Source organism: Mustela putorius, unplaced genomic scaffold (assembly GCF_011764305.1).
Source record: "Mustela putorius furo isolate JIRA1106 unplaced genomic scaffold, ASM1176430v1.1 tig00000743_pilon_pilon_pilon, whole genome shotgun sequence".
NCBI lineage: Eukaryota > Metazoa > Chordata > Mammalia > Carnivora > Mustelidae > Mustela > Mustela putorius.
In genome coordinates, this window is record NW_025421464.1 from 5,983,999 (window position 1) to 6,003,941 (window position 19,943).

Here is a 19,943-nt window from a genome sequence, read left to right on the forward strand (position 1 = left end):
GGTCATCCTTCTGTAGTAGCTGCGGTCCTTGGAAAGGTTTTCTGATGGGAGGTAGAAATCTGCCTTCCTGAAATTTTCCACCCTGTGGTTGCAGCCTGCTGGCTCTAATAGCCATCTGAAAGCAGAGATTTTCCTCTTGGTTCCCAGAATATCACTTTCTGGGACTATTGGTACCCAGTTCCTCCTCTTCAGCTTATCATTTGTCAATGTCCCAAGAACAGAACACAATGTTCCCAGCCAGGGCTGGTTATCCTGAGGCACAGTGAAAATACTGGTTCATGGATTCCAGACCCAATAGATTCTCTGTCCTTCCTCTGCGTTCATTTCTCCCAGGGGTTCCTACGGTCTACAGGATGTGGACGTTTCTTCGCTCATAACTCACTGCGTGATCTGACCCAGACTTTTTTTTATCACTCCTAACTCTGGTGACCATCTTTGGGTTCCCCATTCTGTTCTGCTCTCTTTCTACTAGGCTTCCATATGTGCACTCTCTCACCCTGGAGCCACCTCCTGTCTGTCTCCTGCCTGTAATATATCACTATCCCCTTCATTTATTTAACATCTCAACTTCAGGTATCAGTTCAGATGTCCTTCTTTGGAGTCTTTTGGTTCCTCCTGGCTCCCTGAACACCCTGTGTTCCTCTGCCAGTTGACATTTGCTTTCCTGTCTTCCAGGCCTATCTACTGCATTCTTTTTTTTTTTTTTCTTTTTTTAAGATTTTATTTACTTGACAGACAGATATCAGAGAGGCAGAGAGAGAGGAGGAAGCAGGCTCCCTGCTGAGCAGAGAACCCGATGTGGGGCTCGATCCCAGGACCCTGGGATCATGACCTGAGCCAAAAGCAGAGGCTTTAACCCACTGAGCCACCCAGGCGCCCCTCTACTGCATTCTCAATGCCTAGCACAAACTTAGTTGTCAGCCTTCCCCACACACATCCCACCCCCAGAGAAAGAGAGGGAGGAACATGTAGATTTTTCAAATGATAGCCAGCTTCCAAAATGTTCCCCAATAGTCTCTGCTTCCTGATATTTATGCCCTGTGTGTTCCTCTCCCAAACTGAGTAGAGCTGATCTGTATAACCAGTAAGATACCACAGAAATGACTGTGATTTTCAAAGTTTAGTCATAAAAGACATTTTGACTTCTACCCTGCTTTCTCATAGATGACTTGCTCTAGTGGAAGCCAGCTGCCATGTTGTGAGCATACTCAAGCAGCACTATGGTCTATGCGGAGAGGAACTGAGGCCTCTTCCTGCAAACACTGACTTGCCAGGCATGTGAGCGAGCCACCTTGCAAACCGATCTTCTAGCCCAAGTCAAGCCTTACATAACTGCTGCCTGACGGATGTTTGACTGCAACCTCTGAGACACCAAGTCAGAACTACCTAGGTCCCAAATTTCTGATTCACAGTACCCGTGATCTAATTAATGTTTGGGGCCAATTAATTATACTGTAATAGGCAACTGACCCATGTCTAAAGTGTCCTCTCTCTCTTTTTTTTTTTTCATGATAAATCTGTAAAATGTTTTGTTTTCTTTTGTTTTTGCAGAGAGTAACATTTTTGAACACTCTGCAGGTTTCTCAGCGGTCATATCACACTTCATAGGAGACTCTGAGGTGTAAAGACTCAGTATCCAGAACCCCTGGTGGCTCCTCCCAAGTGACCCCAAACTAGCCAGCTGACTGTGGCATTCCCAGGCCTTCCTCCTTCCCAGGCAACTGGGCTGTGGGGGGTGGGAGAAGAATCAGTTTCCAAATCTGATGGGGGCCCCATCCATCCTCCAAGAAAAATCAGAGATGAGGCCAAATCCAAGGAAACTGTTCATATTACATACTTTATTTCCAATCTACAACCATTAAAAACCTTTTGTAAGTTTACACTGTACATTTATTCTCATGTCTGAAATAAGACACAGGAGCAGGGAGAGCTGGAGGATTGGGCCAGTTGTCCCAGCACCTAATCCGTCTTGGGAAGGAGCCTTTTGAAGACAGAAGTGGGGAAGAGAGAACAGTGGACAGGAGAGGCAGACAATTTGGCCCAAGGATGCCCTTGGTCCCTTCCCTCCCAAGGGCCTTTCCCTGGGGTGGGGGTGGGGGGGAGAGTTTCCCTAGGGCCCAGGATTGCAGGACCCTCACCAAGAAACCAGGCTGGGCAGAAAGGGGGCTTCACAGTATTGCCAGGGGCTGGGGAGGGGGACCGAGAGGAGAGGACAGTTTCTGGCTCTCTTCCCCAGCTGCTGGGGGTTGGAGCTGGTTTTGGCACGGTCTACTTGGTCTCCCTGGAGGTGGAAGGAGGAAGAGGAGGAGGAGCTAGGGATTTAGGATTCTTTCCTTGAGGAGTTAGGTTTCTTCCTATTTGAAGAGAGGTCATGAGCCTGTGGTAAGGTTTCCAAGGGATACATGGTCAGGGTCTTTGTCTCCTCACCCCACAACTCCCACCCACTGCTTTGCTAGCACAACCCTACACGGCCTTTTGTGAGTAGAACTGGAATGAAGCCAGAGGCAGGGAAAGGAAAACTGTAGCCTTCTTCCTGCCCTCCAGCTTCCGGGAAAAGGACACAGTTGATTTGTTAGGCGGGGAGGGGTGGGTAAGGAGAGTTCCAATCTCTCAGATGTCCAGATGAGGTTGGTATTTTCCACCTGTTTCTGGTCTGGGCCAGCCTCAGTCCCTCACCAGGCCGCACTGATTGCTAGTGCAGGTCAGCAGCTGGCCAAGTCCTGCTATATGAGAATGACCTGGAGGGCCTGCTAAACCCCAGCTTGCTGGACCCCACAGCAGAATTTCTAAGTCTGCAGGTCTTGGGTAGCGCCAGTATTTTGCATTTCTGTCAAGTTCGCAGGTAATGCTCGAGCTGTTTGAACCTCCAGGCACCTCACACTCAGCGACTTGGTATCATGAGGCAGTGACAGGGAGCTGGGCCACAGCTGGCAAGGCCCAACCTTAGAGGCACCAAAATACCTGGGAAGCTGCTAGAAATAGTCTTGTGGTGAGCCCCCTGTGCGGAGAAGTAAACTAAGGCACAGAGATCAGAGGCAGAGTCGAAAGAGGAACCAGGATACCAGGGTCCAGTGGAGAGAGGATAGTGATGTAGCATCCCAAAACACAAGGGCTGTTCTAGGACCCTAGAGATCATCCTGGTGCTCAAGATAAAATCATAGAATGGGGAGGCTCAGAGAACCAGTCAAACAGAGATCTTCCCAGACTTGGGCAGGGTCTCCAGATTCCTGGCTGAGGGTCTTCTTCCCAGGAGCAGTTTGAGTGGTATCAGAATGGAGTTGTGACCATCCAGGCCCTGACTACCTCGACCCTTCAAGGATGCTTGGAGGAAACCCGAGCTCCTTCCTTTAGGGCCTGAGATCCTGCAGGCTGGTGAGGGGCAAGAAGGGAAGGGAAAGAGGGGTGATGGGATAAGCGAGGGTCCAAGGAGTGTGAGGCAAGAGTAACAGGCAGTGGGGAGGAGCCCTGGGCAGGGGAATGCAGGCCCAGCATCAAGTCCCCTTTGGTTCTTGAGTCTGTGGACTTTGCAAACTTCACACACTGTTGGGAGGGATAAAGGGTAAAGCCAGGACAAGGTATTCTGGAGGCAGTGAGGCCCAGGGCAGAGCAGAGAGGACAGTGGGGTATCAAATGGACAGACTAATGGATGAATGACCTACAGAGAGAAAAACACAAGCCAGACTGCACCTTCTTCACAAACGAGGTTAGGCAGGACTAGGCAGGGGTACAGGAGCCCAGAAAGAGGGATTCAAGCCCCACCCCCATACACACACACCCAACAGGGGACAGTGATGAAGTCCCGAGGTTGGGGACAGAGAAGATAATGTGGCTCAACAGTGGACCTAGGGGATGTCCTGCTGGGCTGGGAGGTCACTGGGCGAAGCCCAGTGAGAAGCACTGGTAAGGTAGATATTCTCTGAGGTATTGGAAGGGTGCCTCCTTTAGTATGAGAAAACATAAAATAAATGAAACAGAACCAAGGAAACATCACCAGATATGACAGCAAACATTGGAGTCGGGCGACCACAGACCCAAGTACTTCCGGGACAGGACAGGAGTGGGAGCCTGAGGAGGGAGGAAAGTCCATGGCAGGGGAGCAGAGCCGGACAGGCTGTTCTGGGAGGGCTGGGGGATAGACGTTGAAACAAGCTGGGGGTGCAGAAGAGGAAAACCTGGTCATGGGTCAGGGCCACTTAGTGTGTTGGTGGGAACGAGCCAAACAAAGGAGGCAGGAGAGGGGAAGATTTGGAGGAAGATGGTAACAGAGTGGAGGCTGAAAGGCGGGGACTGAACAGACTGAGCCCAGACAGACGAAGGGGCTCAACCAAAAGCAAAGAATGGCAGAGAGGGGTCTCATTCACCACTGGGGATGCAGAATCTTCTGGAGTCAGGAAACCAGCCTTCTGGTCCTGACTCTGCCTGTAGTTTGCTGTGTGACCTTGGTGAGCCACTCTCTTCTCTGGGACCAATTTTTCATCTAAAAAGGTGAGGGGCTTTGACACAAAAGGACAGAAACTGTGTGATTCCTCTTACATGAGCTACCTAGGTGAGGCACATTCATAAAGACAGAAAGTAGAATAGAGGTTACCAGGGACTTGGGGAGGGAGCAGGTAACTTATTGTCTGTTCAGTGGGTAGAGTTTCAGCTCGGGTGATTAAAAAGTTCTAGAAACAGATAGTGGTGATGGTTGCATGGTTTCAAGCCTGGGTTAGGTAGTGGCATATTCCGGGTGTCCTGTACCCGCAAAGAAAAGTCCCCAGTGGGTCAGTGGGTTTACACAGCAACCAGGACAAAGTTGGGCTGGGGGATCCGATGGACCCAGGTCCTAATCTAGGCTCGATGACCTCCCAGTTAGGTGTCTCTGGGATGAGCCCTGCACCTCCATTTCCTGATCTGCACTAACCCCTGTCCTGCCAAGGCTGCCTCCCAGAGCCATCTCTGAGATGAGAGCAATTTCCAGATAGCAGAGTACTCTGGGCGGGGGAAGATTATTAGTATGAGTGAAGAGGTAGTGGGAGCTTGTGGGGCTGGTACGGTTGGAAGGTGGGGGACATTCTGGATGGGAGGGGAGAGGGAGGAAGAGCCTGGAAGCTGGACGGGCAAGAGAACAGGCTGGGTGATGAAACTGTGAAAGGTGCATAGGAACCATGTGACAGTCAGCATGTGAGAGGGTGATGTCTTTGGGCCCTTCACTGGGAAAGCAGCTGGGACAAGAGTATCCCTGGGAAGACCAACAGGTGGGGCGCATTTTGAGTTCATAGAAAGCGAGACCTCTAGGAGGGATTTTTAAATGGGTCGGCCTTTGGTGGGGAACGACCTGGGTGGGAAAGAGGGACAGGAATTGGACAGGCCTTGTGCATGCAAGACCTAGGAGCCAATGATGTGCCAAAGGGGTCCGATTTTCATTTCAAATCCAGACATCATTGTCCCCAGGAGGGTCTAGTTCAGCTCTGGGAAGAGGTCAGACGTAAGAAATGTGAGGTTGTCCAGTTTAGGGTCAACCCGGGCAACTGGCCCCCCACTCCTCCCCCAACCAGCTGATGCCAACACGATAGATCCAAGCCCAGTGAACTGTAGGGGATCAGAACCCCCAGGGTTCCTTGGGACTTTGGTGGGAGAGAGTGCAGATGGCAGAAAAGGAAGAAGGATAGAGGAGGTTGAGGAGAAGGAAGAGGAGGAAGGTGCTGGGAGTCCAGTGGAGAAGCAGGAAGGGGAGAAAGGGAAGAAGGGCAGTGTTCCTTCCTGGGACCCCAGGGCTCCAGGGGAATCCCCACTGTGGGTCAGGCAGTCTTCTGCTTTGGGAATGTTACCAAGACTTAAAAGGCATTTGAAGAAACAAACAAACTTAGAAATTACATTCCAAAAAAGTACAAGAGTTTTTACAAACCAACCCCCCCCACCCCCCAAAAAGGAAAACACAACCAGTTACTAATTAAAATGCTAAAAATCAAACCAAACCAATATTTACACATAACATTTTCAACCCCATCAAGCCCCACGTCCAGAGGCTTCTGCAGGAACAGTGATGAGTGGCCTGGCACAGAGGCATGCAGGAAGTTGACACTAAGGACTTTACTGAAAACCAAGATCTGGAGCCTCTGACACCAGTTGGGGGCCGGGTGGCCAGGCGCTGAGACAAGAAGATTGCGAGGACAGCGTTGGACGAAGACGATGGTAAGGCTGAGCGGTCCGTAGGCCTTGGGGTTCGGGTCTTGTGAGGATTTCTCCCCAAGGCCGGGAGTGCAACCTCCCTGGTCCTCCATTGCTTGGGGAGGTGGCAGAAGGCCTCTGGTGGCATGTGGCCTGGTGTGAGTCCCCTCATCTGGAGATAACGTTGGAGGGACCCCCTGACCTTCTGAGTGGGAGCAGCAGCATCCCAGGGGAGACTGGCCCATGGCTCCAGGGACCTGCCTGTTCTGCCCACATAAGTCACTATGGCACAAGAGAGTGCCTGATCAGCCTGACACGGCCCTCACATTCTGCCCGTAGGGAATGGAGAGGAAGGATCTGGGGTAACTTGTCCAGGTGACCCTGAAAGGGCAGAACTGGGAGCAGGTGGGAGTACAGAGGTGTCTCCTGAGTCCTGGGGGCAAGCTTACAAAGCTGCTGGCTTTTGGTCTTCCTGCATTCTGCAGACAAGCTGCTTCATTCTGGTATTTCCACTCTGGGCCCCCCGCCAGTGGCAGGAGGTCCACGCATCTGCGTGTGTGCGGGCAAGTGTGCAACCGATACGGGTTCACTGGCACCAAGGGAGAGGCCATCTGAGGCCTTCCCCCCACACTGCCATAAGCCGCTGTGGCTCAGACAGCTCACATGGGATGTGGAGAAAGGCGGGCAGGAGAGCTGGGGCTGGAAGAGGGGCCAGGAGAGGCCATAAGGCTAAGGAAAGAGGCTGGTGAGAAGGCTGGCAGGTGGTGAGAGCTGAGGCAGGCTAGCAGACACTCTCACGTCCATGTGCAAAGCTGCAATAAACAACATTCTCGAAGTTCAGTCCTGTTTTCCTGGGAGTTCTCACTTGGGGAACTTGGAGAGATCGCCACGCTCTTGATAAGAGCCTTAGTAACATGTGTTTGTCTCATTAAAAAAAAAAAAAAAAAAGGTTTCAGAGGGAGGGAGCAAAATGAGAGGGCAGATGGAGAATGTTTGGGAAGTGGGGACGTTGGCCCAGCCCCCCACCCTGTCAGCGAGGGTTTGCAGACTGACTGCTGGGGGCTGGCCAAGTACCAGGCAATGAGTGAAAAGCAGTGCTCTGAGGCCAGATGGTCAGCAGAAATGGGGAGCAAACTGCAGGGCTCCAGCCCTATCGGGGTCTCTCTATACTTGACCAGGAAACTCGAGCTCAGCAGCCGAGCTGCCTTGTCTGTACGGGGGACCCCACGCCTGGCCATCGTGTTAGATGCCTCACGTTGTCCTAGTGGCAAGAATACATGTCTTGACCTCCAATAAATTACCTTAGGGACTTCGGGGGAAATTAAATTATTAAAATAAACTAAAGCCACCTTAAATATTTATAGTAAGAAAAATTCAAATAAACAACCGAGGCAAGAAATGTGTTTCCAGGCCCCTGTCCTGGGGGCACTGGCCTCTGGGGGTGCTCCTTGGCCTGGGGTGGCCAACTGGGAGTCTCTCATTGGGAACAGCTTTGCCTTCTACCAGCCACGGGATGTAAACACAGTGGAGATGTGGCGCCCCCTCCAGGGTGCTGGGGAAAGAGGCCCCAGCAATGGAGGCAGTGGGCATTTAGGCAATTTATCTGTGCACCAGATCTTGAAACTGACTCTACCTATTTCTGTCCTGGGAAGGTTGGTGCCCGCCACCCACCCCCCCCAACCCGGTCACCTTGACGAGGGAGGCAGTTCCAGTGACCCAACCCTGAGCCCCACACGTTTCCACCTCATCTTCCAGTCCTTGCTGCATCCGGGCTATGGGCAGGGAGATCCAGCGCCCCAGGATTCCAGGCTGATACTGGCCCTGGCTACTGGCCCTATCATACCCCCTAGAGCCACAGCAATCCAGAGCAGCAGGGCTTGGAGGAGGAAGCCGTGGAGGGAAGGAAGGGATGGGGAGGATGCCCAGCTCAGTTCCACCAGGAACCCCACGTCGAATCCTATGGCAGAGCCCGTTCTTGTCATGGTGTTTCCTGCCCATGAAGGAGGACATGGTTGGCAGGGAACATCTCTGTGAGCCCTTTTCCCTGAGGAGCACAGCCAGAAGTGTATCCTTTCCTTGGCTCTTCTGAGAAGTGGGTGTGGGCAGAACCAGGCGAGGCTCTGCCAACGGACTGGCTCCCAAGGGATCGCTCTGGAGCCACCTCTGAAGCCTAGTTGTGGTCTTTCTCCCACTTGCTGCCTTTCCCTGGAAGTCAGAGGTCACCACCCAGCAGTCAGCAGGAGACCCCGCTTTACCTGGATGGGAAAGCTGTTCCCTGGCAGTGGTGTAGCGGCCGAACCTCCAAGGTAAGACGATGCCGAGAGCATGGGCCCCTTGCCTCGCCTCCTCTCTGCCGGTTCCCTTCGGCGATCCGGGGACTGGGCTGGTTGAGGTGGGGAGCCCGGCTGCTCTGTCACTCGCTGGGGGGAGCTGCCCTCTCTTCCCCACCCCAGCTGGACTCCGAAGGGTGCAGCCGGCACTTGGAAGGAGAGTGGCGGAGGGCAGAGCGGGACGGCCGGGCGAAGCAGGAGGTGAGAGACTGGGTGCTACAGTCACAGACGGCATCCTAGGAGCAGGGAGGCTGAAGTCAGGAGGAGCTAAGAGGCACTGACCATCCAGGGGCTACATGGTTGGCCAGGAATTTGGACCCAGCCGTGCCTGGGGACCAGTTCCCAGGGACTGTGGCCCCTCTCTGGACCAATTTCTTTAAATTGTTTTTCTCCCATTAGAGTATTCATAAATAACATTCCAGAATGTAATGAATTTTGGGATATACAGAGAAGAAAGTGGGTGTTGTCCAAAGATAAATTCTCAACGTTGCACAAGCATACGCTTATCAAAATCCTCCTACTGCCTATTCTGTAACTGCAAAACATAAACACTTTTCTGTCACTATGTATACCTAGATTTCCTTCCTTTTAGTGGAATTAAAAGAAACTAGTGGAATTTTATGGAAATACCTATTTATCCAATTTGCAGTTTATGTGCATTTTAGGTAGTTTCTCTTTTTTTTTACTATTATCAACAAACCAGCAGTAATGGTTAGAAGTGCTGCTATAGAACTAGATTGCTTGGTTCAAATCCCAGCCCTGTCACTCCCTTGTGTAAGTTGCTTAACCTCTCTGAACTTTGATTTCCTTCTAAGATGAAGGACATGATACCTTTCTCAAAATTGTTGTGAGGATCAAATCAAATATAATATGCAAAGCATTTGGCATAGTGCCTATGAAGTATTAATAAATGTTAGCAATTTTTCTTTCTTTCTTTTTTTTTTTAACTTTTATTTCTTTATTTGTCAGAAAGATAGAAAGAGGGAGCACTACCAGGTACAGCAGGCAGAGGGAGAAGCAGGCTCCCTACTAAGCAAGGAGCCTGATGCAGGACTCAATCCCAGGACCCTGGGATCATGACCTGAGCCAAAGGCAGATGCTTAATGACTGAGCCACCCAGGTTTCCCAATATTAGCAATTTTTACCAATAACGCCATACATTTATTTATTTATACAAGGATATTCTCCCACCTCTGTGAATATTTCCATAGGCTACACTCTTAGAAGAACTACCAGGTCAATGGGTAACATGCACATTTTACCTACTGAAAAATACTTGGCTCAACTTTAAAATCAATATTCAAGGGGCACCTAGATGGCGCAGTAGGTGAAGCCTCTACCTTCGGCTCGGGGTCATAATCTCAGGGTCCTGGGATCGAGCCCCACATCGGGCTCTCTGCTCAGCAGGGAGCCTGCTTCCTCCTCTTTCTCTGCTTGCCTCTCTGCCTACTTGTGATCTCTTTCTGTGTCAAATAAATACATAAAAAATCTTAAAATAAATAAATAAAAATAAAAATAAAATAAAATCAATATTCAAAATACAGCCAGCTTGTACCTTTGTCTCTTGATGTACATATGGTCCCATGGATGTGATGGTTAATTTTATGTGTCAACTTGACTGGGCCACAGGGTGCCCACATATCTAGTCACATATTACCCTGAGAGCTTCTGTGCGGTTGCTTTTGGAGCAGATTGCCTTCTCTAATGTGGGTGGGCCTCATCTAATCATCAAAGGTCTGGATAGAACAAAAGGGCGGACTCCCCCAGAATAAGAAAGAATTCTTCCTGCCTGGTGGCCTTAGGACTGGAACTACATTAGCTACATGTGCTGTACTGGAATAACATCACTGGCTCTCCTGGTTCTCAGGTTTTTGAGCTCAGACTAGAATAAAGCATCAGCTCTCCTGAGTCTCCAGCTTGCTCTACCTTACTCTGTAATCTTAGGACATGTCAATCTCCATAATTGTGGGAACCACTTCCTTATAATAAATCTGTCTTTCTCTATATACACCCGTACACAGACACAAAGACGCACAGACACACATACATACATACAGCCTATTGGTTTAAAAAAATTTTTTTAAGTATAGCCATGGGGCTTGAGCTCACCCCTGAGATCAAAAGTTCTATGCTCCACTGACTGAGCCAGCCAGGTACCCCCACCAAACTGTCTTTCAAAAGAGTGTGCCCAATTTCTACAGCCTCTACTAGTATGTGATTAGTGGTTTTGTGTGTGTGTGTGTGTGTTTTTTAAAGATATTTATTTATTTGACTGAAAGAGAGAGACAGTATGCACAAAAGAGGGCACAGGCAAGGGGGAAGGGCAGAGGGAGAGGGAGGAAGAGGCTCCCTGCTTATTGGGTGTCTGACATGGGGTTTGATCCCAGGACCCCAGGATCCAACCTGAACCAAAGGCAGATACTTAACCGACTAAGCCACCCAGGCGCCCCTGTAGTTAATGTTTTATTTCTCTATTCTCCATACTTAAAATTTTTTTCAGTTTAATGTACATACTGAACATATGATAAAAATATGCCTTATTGAATTCTCACAGACTAAATACACCCACTGTATTAGGGTTCTCTAAAGAAACAGAACCAACAGGGTGTGTGTGTGTGTGTGTACATATGTGTGTATAGATGAAGATCAAGAGGTAGGCAAACCATAAGGGACACTGAACTCTAGGAACAAACTGAGGGGTGCTGGAGGGGAGGAGGGTGGGAGATGGGGTAACTGGGTGATAGGCATTAAAGAGGACACATGGGGCGCCTGGGTGGCTCAGTGGGTTGAGCCGCTGCCTTCGGCTCAGGTCATGATCTCAGGGACCTGGGATCGAGTCCCTCATCGGGCTCTCTGCTCAGCGGGGAGCCTGCTTCCCTCTCTGTCTCTCTGCCTGCCTCTCCATCTACTTGTGATTTCTGTCAAATAAATAAATAAAATCTTTAAAAAAAAATAAAATAAAATAAAGAGGACACATGATGTAACGAACACTGGGTGTTGTATACAACTGACGAAAAGACTAAATTCTACCACTGAAGCTAATAAAAAAAATGTTTTAATCTTTAAAAAAAAAACAATTTGGCAACATTTATCAAATGCCTTTAAAATTTTTATATTTTTGGGCGCCTGGGTAGCTTAGTCGGTTAAGCAGCTGCCTTCGGCTCAGGTCATGATTCCAGCGTCCTGGGGATCGAGTCCCACGTCGGGCTTCTTGTTCTACAGGGAGCCTGCTTCTCCCTCTGCCTCTGCCTGCCTCTACTCTCTCTACCTCTCTGACAAGTAAATAAATAAAATCTTAAAAAAAAATTTTTTTTAATATTCTTTTATTCTATAATCCCATTGCTGCAACGTAAACATAAGGAAATAATCCAAAATGTGGACAAATGTTTTTGTACCAAGATGTCCACCACAGCATTATGTATAGTAGGGAAAACCTAGAAACCACCTAAACATACAATACATACAAATGGGCCAGGCCTAGCCCATACCACCTCTCTGCACCCCCACCTGCGACCTTCACCGAGTGCACCGGAGGCCCCATGATACCACCCCTGACCACAGCTAATTAGACCACGGGGGTACACTGGACCCAAGTTAAACCAATCACAGTTTCTTCTTTCTTCTAGGAATGTGGAATTGGGATGGAGGGATCTGAATCAGTCTCAGGGGCTTGAACTAGAAGATGTTATAAAAAGCAAAGCTTGGACCACACATGTAAATGCAGCAGAGGGACAGAGGAAGAAAGCGGACATCAGAGAAAACAAAGCTCGAGGGAGAGGAGAGACAGAGAAGGTGCTGAGGACTTTGGGTCCTTGTGCTTGGGATCCATACGCTATCTCACCATTTCCCTTTCTGGAAAACTAACTTATACGCATTCTTTGACTACGATGCAAATAATCCTGAACCAAATCTGAAATCGTTATCAGGAGTGGGATGTGCAGCAAAAGATTCTCAGAGAAAATGAAAGCGCTTAAGCATGGAGTCTTAGGGGGCTGGGCAGGGGTATGCTAGAAAATGTTTAATAACTAATTTTCCAGGAGTGAGGGGAAAAGCCCAGATCTGGAGTATTTGTCAATTTCCATGGTGTAAGTCCTCCCAACTATGGCCAGTCTCAAGGTGCCAAGGTGTTTTACTGAACACAGAGATGCACACAATGACCTCTCATGGACCAGATCAGCTGGCCCCAGCACACTGATGCAGGAGAGCAGTTAAGTGTTCCCTGGAGTGGATGCTAGTGAAGCCTTGCTCACTCGTCTCTTGCTTTTCAGACCGTGTGTCCATCAGGTCTGTTGTTCCAGGCTGGGGCCTTCTAACCTGCATTCCTTCCTTCCATCCACCCACCCATCCATCCATCCATCCATCCATTTATTCATTCATTTATAAGTGGGCTCTACACCCAGCATGGAGCTTGGACTCACAACTGTGAGATCAAGAGTCACATGTTCTGGGGCGCCTGGGTGGCTCAGTGGGTTAAGCCGCTGCCTTCGGCTCAGGACATGATCTCAGGGTCCTGGGATCGAGTCCCACATCGGGCTCTCTGCTCAGCAGGGAGCCTGCTTCCCTTCCTCTCTCTGCCTGCCTCTCTGTCTACTTGTGATTTCTCTCTGTCAAATAAATAAATAAAATCTTTAAAAAAAAAAGAGTCACATGTTCTACTGACTGAGCCAGCCAGGCGCCCCACCGTCCACCACCAACTCCTCTTTCCAGACCAGCAAAAGGACTTTATGAAACATACAACCATATTCCTGAGTTTGAAAACCAAGAGACTTTGGACCTTCTAAGTCAACCTCCCTGCTCCCAAGAAAAAGAGTAGACCCCCACCCACCTACCTCATTAGGAAGGGCTGTGGCTCCATCTCCGTCCCGGGGGACACCATCTTTCCCCACCTGGGGGAGCACTGAGAGTCTGGCCTCCTCACTGCCGCCCGACTTGGCTGTCTTCTTGTTCAGGATCCTGGCCATGCCCTCCGCCTGATGGTAGCTGGCTGGGGAGAGAGGCTCTGGCTTCTTGGTGCTCTCCTCCCCGGCTGCAGACGTGGGGCTTGGGGCCCGGCCACACACGTTGCGGAAGAACTCCTGCACGATGCCGTACTTTGGAGGTTCAGGCTTGGCCCGGGCTTCAGACATGCCCAGTTTCCAGACAGACTCTGTGCTTCCCGAGTGCTCCACCACACTGAAGAGGCTGGACAGCCCATCGTTGATGTTCCTCAACACGGGGCTATCCCGTGTAGTGGTGGAGCGGGCCCAGGCCGAGCCATTCTGCTTGCCCTGGTGCAGGTTCCAGAGGCTGCGGTCCTTGGCGCTGTCGAGCTTGGACACGGAGCGCCTCTGGAGCTTCGGTGAGCCATACTTGGGGGAGCAGCACGGCCGCTCGATGCGCGAGTGCACCTTGTCCAGGGAGGAGGAGATCTGCTTGCTGCGCACAGACACCAGCGAGGAGCTGCGGGGTGACCAGCTCTTGCCATGGAGACTGCTGCGGGGGGGGTCGGTCTGCAGGCCCACGCTGACTGTGCGGATGGTCTGCGTGCCCACGCTGGCCAGGCCCACCGTCTGGCTGGACGTGCTCTTGACCTTCCTCTCCAGGGAGCCCGAGCGCATGGCCTGGCGCACACAGTTGGTGATCTCCTTCATGTCGTCGCTCATGTTGCCAGACATCTCAAAGTCGTGCAGGGCGGCTGGGAAGCTGGGGCCCGGCGCCGCAGGGCTGCCCCCCGAGCCTGCGTCTAAGCGCTGCCGGGAGAAATTGCAGAGCCAGCGGCTGTAGGAGCTCTCGGCCAGCCCGTCAGCCTCAGCTGACTCTTTGGGCTTGGCAGTGGTGAAAAGGAAGCCGGGCTCGATGATGATCTTGCCCTCCCTGTCGTGGACCACAGGGACGCCCAGGCGCCGGGCCACTGGGGGGCTGTAGTACACGCGGATGCCTGTCTTGTCGGGAGCCGTGTAGCTGCGCTGCATCTGCCTCCCCGCGGGCTCCTGGCAGCTCAGGGGGCCCAGGCGGTTGCAGTCCCGTGGCGAGAGCCCTGGCTGCTCTTGGCCCTCCTTCTCTGGGTCCACAGGCTGGGGGCCCACAAAGGCAAAGGCAGGGTTGTTGGGTAGCTTCTTACCCCGGGTTGCGTCCCCCGCAAGGTAGGGGGAACAGTCAAGCAAACTTTCAAATTCAGACATGGAGGAAACAGATTTGGTCCTGGGAGGAGCAGAGGAGAAAAGAGCAGCGTTAATGGGAGAAAACAGACAAGCAGACGCTTTGCTCTTCCTCCCTGGTACCCGCACTCCACGATGGCTAGGGCCGTGACCGTCTGGCTTACCTCTCGTGGAAGACTGCTGGTGCCCAGCCCTACGCCACCACGGCACCTGCCACCATGTACCCAACACCTAACACTGTGAACACCTGCTACTCTCCGCCAAAGGCTTTTCTATGCCTGCAAGGGCACACTTGGCCTCCACGCAGAAGAAGCTACAAACATCACAGGGTCTGGCCCCTAGACACAGCCCTCAAGACTGGGCGGATCTCGTGGCTCAGGACCAGGTCTCCTTGATCCGTGGGTGGGAGAACTCTGCGTTGCCCGTTCTGCTCTGGCCCCCAGCGTTCCTCGGCGAAACGGAGCTTTGGTTGTCCACAGGAGGACAACACCCCCCTTTGCTGGCTGCCTTCCCTTCCCCGTGTCACTTCCAGTGTTTCCCAAATCCCTTCCCAAATAAACCATTTGTGCTCAGATCCTTGTTTCAAGATCTTTGAGACAAGTTCTCGAATCCTATGTATGGTTTTGAGGAACCCAAATAAGATGTCACCATGTCTAGCACAGATATGGCACATGGACTGATGACTGGAAGTGCCAGGCAGACCTAAGTGCATCTCAGAGGCCAGACCATTTGGCCCTCTAGGAACTCTAGCAGACAGCTCCTATTATCCCCACTAGAGACAGATGGCAAATATCAGCCAATGTCACACTACTCTAGAAAATGGCAGAATGGGAGTTCATACCCCGCCCTCTGACTCCAGAACCTACCCTCCTACCCCAGACCGCCTGGCATGAAGTTGCTCTGACAGCTCTGATGGGATTCTGTTGCCCTTGTCCTATTCATGGGTTTCCTAAGAGTGCAGACATGTCCCCAACAGTCTCAGGGTCTCCATGGCCATAGCACAGGGCCAGGCTCAGAGAAAGCTGCACAGTAATCCCAGAATGGAAGCCCAGCCTGATTCCCCTAACACCAGTTATGGGGAGAAGGAACCATAAGAGGAGATGAACAGTTCCTTTCAAAGCTAGGATATATGCAGCCCCGGGTTTTCATGCACGTCCACTATCAAACAAACAAGAAAAATCAAGGGCTGGAATTCTCATTCTCCCTAGCTTCCTGGCTCCTGAGTGGCTTTGGTTCTACAGAAACCACATCCCAGGGTTCCCAGCTCTGCTGAGAAGTCACGGTAGGCATGGGGGAGGCCAGGGGGAACGGGGCGGGGGGGGGGCGCACAGGGGCGGAGGGAAAAAAGATAAGCAAAGGGGTGGAGCAGGGAGAGGCGTCTGAAGGACAGGGCAGGGGAGGGGCTGCAGGGCAGGGCAGGGGGAGGGGATGCCAGCACCTTTTTAAGGCAGTGCCCCCAAGGTCAGCTTCAGAAACTGCCTCCTTGTCCAGCATCTTCTCGTTCTGTGTCTGTCAAGGAAGAGAGGAAGCATGAGTTCTGGCCACCAGTGCACCAAGGGAAGGGGACAAGAAGTCAGTGCAAGACGACCTGGGATGCCATGCCCGAGTCTCCTCTTATAGAACAGGAGTGATGTCAGCACCAATCTGGAAAGCCTCCTGGTCAGTTTCTGGCAATAGTGTCTAACACTCCCTCCACAGGTATGTGATCCAAGCTTGGCCAATCAGAGCTCCAAGAGAAAACCCCAAGGAAAGAGGCTTTTTATTATTTATTTATTTATTTGACACAGAGAAAGAGAGAGAGAGAGAGAGAGAGAGATGGTGAGAGAGGAACTATTAACAGGGTGAGTAGGAGAAGGAGAAGCAGAGCAGGGAGCCCAAGGTGGGGCTGATCCCAGGACCCTGGGATCACGACTGGAGCCGAAGGCAGATGCTTAATGACTGAGCCACCCAGGCACCCTGGAAAGAGTATTTTTAAAAGTTTTTCTGAATGTGGGGCGCCTGGGTGGCTCAGTGGGTTAAGCCGCTGCCTTCGGCTCAGGTCATGATCTCAGGGTCCTGGGATCGAGTCCCGCATCAGGATCTCTGCTCAGCGGGGAGCCTGCTTCCTCCTCTCTCTCTCTCTGCCTGCCTCTCTGCCTACTTGTGATCTCTTCTCTGTCAAATAAATAAATAAAATCTTTTAAAAAAAAAAAAGAAAGAAGTTTTTCTGAATGTGGTGGCATCAAGAAAGCAGCCAGTGGCCACAGTTCAGTTGGTGGTGAAAGCAGTGACCTCAAGATTCCTGCTCAGGGCTTATCTTCCCCCTAGTTCCAGAGCAGGTCCCCTGGGACTTGCACCTGTTTTTCCGAACCTGCACCAGCAGCCCTCTTGAGCCCCCATTAAATCCTCTCATGCCTCAGTTCCCCACAGTTAGTGTTTGTGGCTTGCAACCAAATCTCCTAACTCCCTCGGGCTGTTCTGAGCAAAGAGCCGCTATGGTCACTGTTTGGTTACTGAGAATGTTACTGTAATGGATAAGGCCCCCGAAGCTTAGGAGCAAATTTCACCAAAGTGACCTAACCAGTCTCCACAGAGAGGGTGTTCTAAAAGAGAATGTGATTCTCATTTTACCACGGAAGCCACTGGAGCCCAGAGAGGGAGAGTGACTCCCTCAAGACCACACAGCTATTCAGAGGCCTGGCTTTTTAGAAAGGCACAGCTGAAACCAAGAGAGAGCAAGCACCTGGCCAAGGAGACAGAGACAGCTGGTCTCTACCCCAGGCATGGGGGGACAGAGCTGACAGAGGGCTCCCCGCAAGTCCCCAGCCATCGGCTGGAACGATGGGGTAGAGATCCCAGAACTGAGGAGCCCAGAATGTAAGGAGGTGACCTGGGTGGGGGGCAGAGTTAGCTTCCTCCCTGTCACATCGCCCCAAGTGAGGGACCTGGCAGTGTGGCCAGGAGCCAAGAGAACATGGAGGGCCTGCTACCCTGCTTACCTCTTTCCAGCTGTTGTCCTGCTTCTCCAAATCTGAGTGCTTCAGGATCCAGGGTTCAGCGGCCTTCTGGGCAAGGGTAAAGAGGAGGGTCAGTGGCAGGCATGGCTGGCGAATGGGGCCTTGCTCTATGCAGGGCCAGTCCCTAGGCTATGCTCGTAGCCTGCTTGTAGCCTGGATGACCCAGTTATGGACGAGGAACCATCTTCCCAGCAGGCAGTAGCTCCGAGCCACCAAAAGATGGATCTGGAGCCATTTGGAAACATGACCATGAAAGCAATCACTTACAGGCATCCTTATGGATGCCCTCCCATCTGCTCCAGTACCCGCTGTCACTACTGGGCTACTTCACTACTGCACTGTCACTACCGCTGTCACTACTGCAGTTCCTGGGCTGGCTAGGTCAGAGAAGCCACAGCTGAACAAGCAGGGTGGGGACTCCATCACTAGGAATGAGGCCGGCCTCTATAATCTGCCCTGAACAGCTCTCTATGCAAGAGGCGAGTAAGTATAAACGATATGTATCTTATGATTACGTTATCGATAAAACATCAAAACGATCTCTGTGAATATAAATTTAAGTGGCAAGAAAGGGAAGGAATGGGCTGGAGTATGCTTTTGCACTATCTGGGTCTTATATAAAGATAAAGTCCTGATTTATGTAATTAAAAGAAAAAGTAAAACCAAGGAAAAGAGTCAACATAAAGAGTGGTGCAAGAGCCAAACTATGGAAAGAACCTAAATGTCCATCAACAGATGAACAGATAAAAAAGATGTGGTCTACACACACACACACACACACACACACACACAGGAATACTATGCAGCCATCAAAAAGCACAAAATCTTGCCATTTGCAATGACGTGGCTGAAACTAGAGGGTATTATGCTAAGCGAAATAAGTCAATCAGAGAAAGGCAATTCTCATATGATCTCTCTGACAGGAATTTGAGAGGCAGGGCGGGGGGATCGTGGGGGGTAGGGAGGGAAAAAATGAAACAAGATGGAATCGAGAGGGAGACCAAGCATAAGAGACTCTTAATCTCACGAAACAAACTGAGGGTTCTTGAAGAGGGTGAGGGAGAGGGTGGCTGGGTTATGGACATTGGGGAGGGTATGTGCTATGGTGAGTGCTGTGAAATGTGTAAGACTGATGATACACAAACATGTACTCCTAGGGCAAATAATACATTATATGTTAATTAAAATAAAATAAAGAGTGCACAAAGCAGCTTGGTAAGCGGCTGCTGGGTACACGATGCGAACTGTGGTAGGGTGTAACAGTCCACGATGGTTTTTTTCCCATGTGCCCTCTTTTGGCCAGAGGACTCTAATTTTCCCAAATTTTCAGGGTTTGGTAGGCTCTAGGGGTAGACACATGACTTACAACTGGCCAATCAGCCTTGTGGAAAAGGGAAACTCTTTCTGTTGCCTTTGGTAAGCCAGCAAGATTCAAGCACAAAACAGCAACTCTATCTGAGGACAGCTTGCTTATGAATAAAGCAGAGAGGAAAGCAAGCCTGAGAGACTGACAGAGAGATGGACTTAGCACCTCATGCATTCTCTGAGCGCCTGGATCCAGCTATAACTGAAGGAGAGCCCAGCCCCAGACCTCTCCCCCATAGGGAGCCCCATGGCGGCTGCAGCAGGCCTCACCTGGCTCAGGCGGTTCTGCAGCTCCTTGACCTGCTGCTCCACCTGCTGCTTCTCACCCTGCAGCCGCTCCACCAGCTGCAGCTTCTCCTGGCTCCAGTTGCGCTCGCTGATCTGCAGCTGCCGTGTGAGCTCCATGACGGCGCTGTAGGACTCGGCCAGCAGGTGCTGCTGCTCCTCACGCTCCCTCTGGAGGGCGGCCTTCCAGTCCGGCCCCGGCCGCTCCCCAGCCCCCTTGCCAGCCTTCAGCTCCATCTGCAGCAGAAGGAAAAGCAAACTGGGTGGCTGGGACCAGGAGACCCTTCCCCTCTGCCCCAGATCCGGCCACCTTCCTTCCCTCTCAGGCACCAGCAGGGGGCGGTGGCGGGGGGGGGGGCACGCTCTTGCTCAGAAGGCCCCTCACTGGTTAGGACTACCCCAAGCAAAACTAAGCCCTCCTCACAATCAGGGCTCACAAGGAGCTCTTTCCACACACTAAGAGCTTCTCAAGCATCCTCGTGAAATCTCAGCAAGTCAACTACCTTTTACGACACCTTGCCGAGGAGAAAGGGGCTCGAAGAGGTTAAGTTATTTGTCCCAGGTCACAGAGCTACAAAATGGAAGGCTTTCCTAGTTATTGCTTCTCGTATTTCATCAACTCTCACAAGTGGTTTGGGTTTACAGTTGGGGGGGGGGCATGCACCCACAGTCACACAATG

At 51.3% G+C, this 19,943-nt stretch overlaps 1 protein-coding gene across 3 annotated transcripts in view; it reads right to left on the bottom strand.

Annotated features, from left to right (window-relative positions):
- Window positions 1-1,810: 1,810 nt before the first annotated feature.
- The window catches only part of SOGA1 (suppressor of glucose, autophagy associated 1), a 68,522-nt gene continuing 50,389 nt past the window's right edge, over window positions 1,811-19,943 (bottom strand). For 2 of the 3 annotated variants that reach the window (XM_045084173.1, XM_045084171.1), the window contains 5 exons: window positions 19,246-19,500; window positions 17,596-17,664; window positions 16,056-16,126; window positions 13,310-14,660; window positions 1,811-8,716 (listed from right to left, as the gene is read on the bottom strand). In XM_045084173.1, the coding sequence (XP_044940108.1) occupies window positions 8,564-8,716; window positions 13,310-14,660; window positions 16,056-16,126; window positions 17,596-17,664; window positions 19,246-19,500 (1,899 nt within the window). In that variant the 3' untranslated portion in view covers window positions 1,811-8,563. The remainder of the gene's footprint in view (window positions 8,717-13,309; window positions 14,661-16,055; window positions 16,127-17,595; window positions 17,665-19,245; window positions 19,501-19,943) is intronic. The other variant, XM_004746476.3, reaches the window with a different exon arrangement.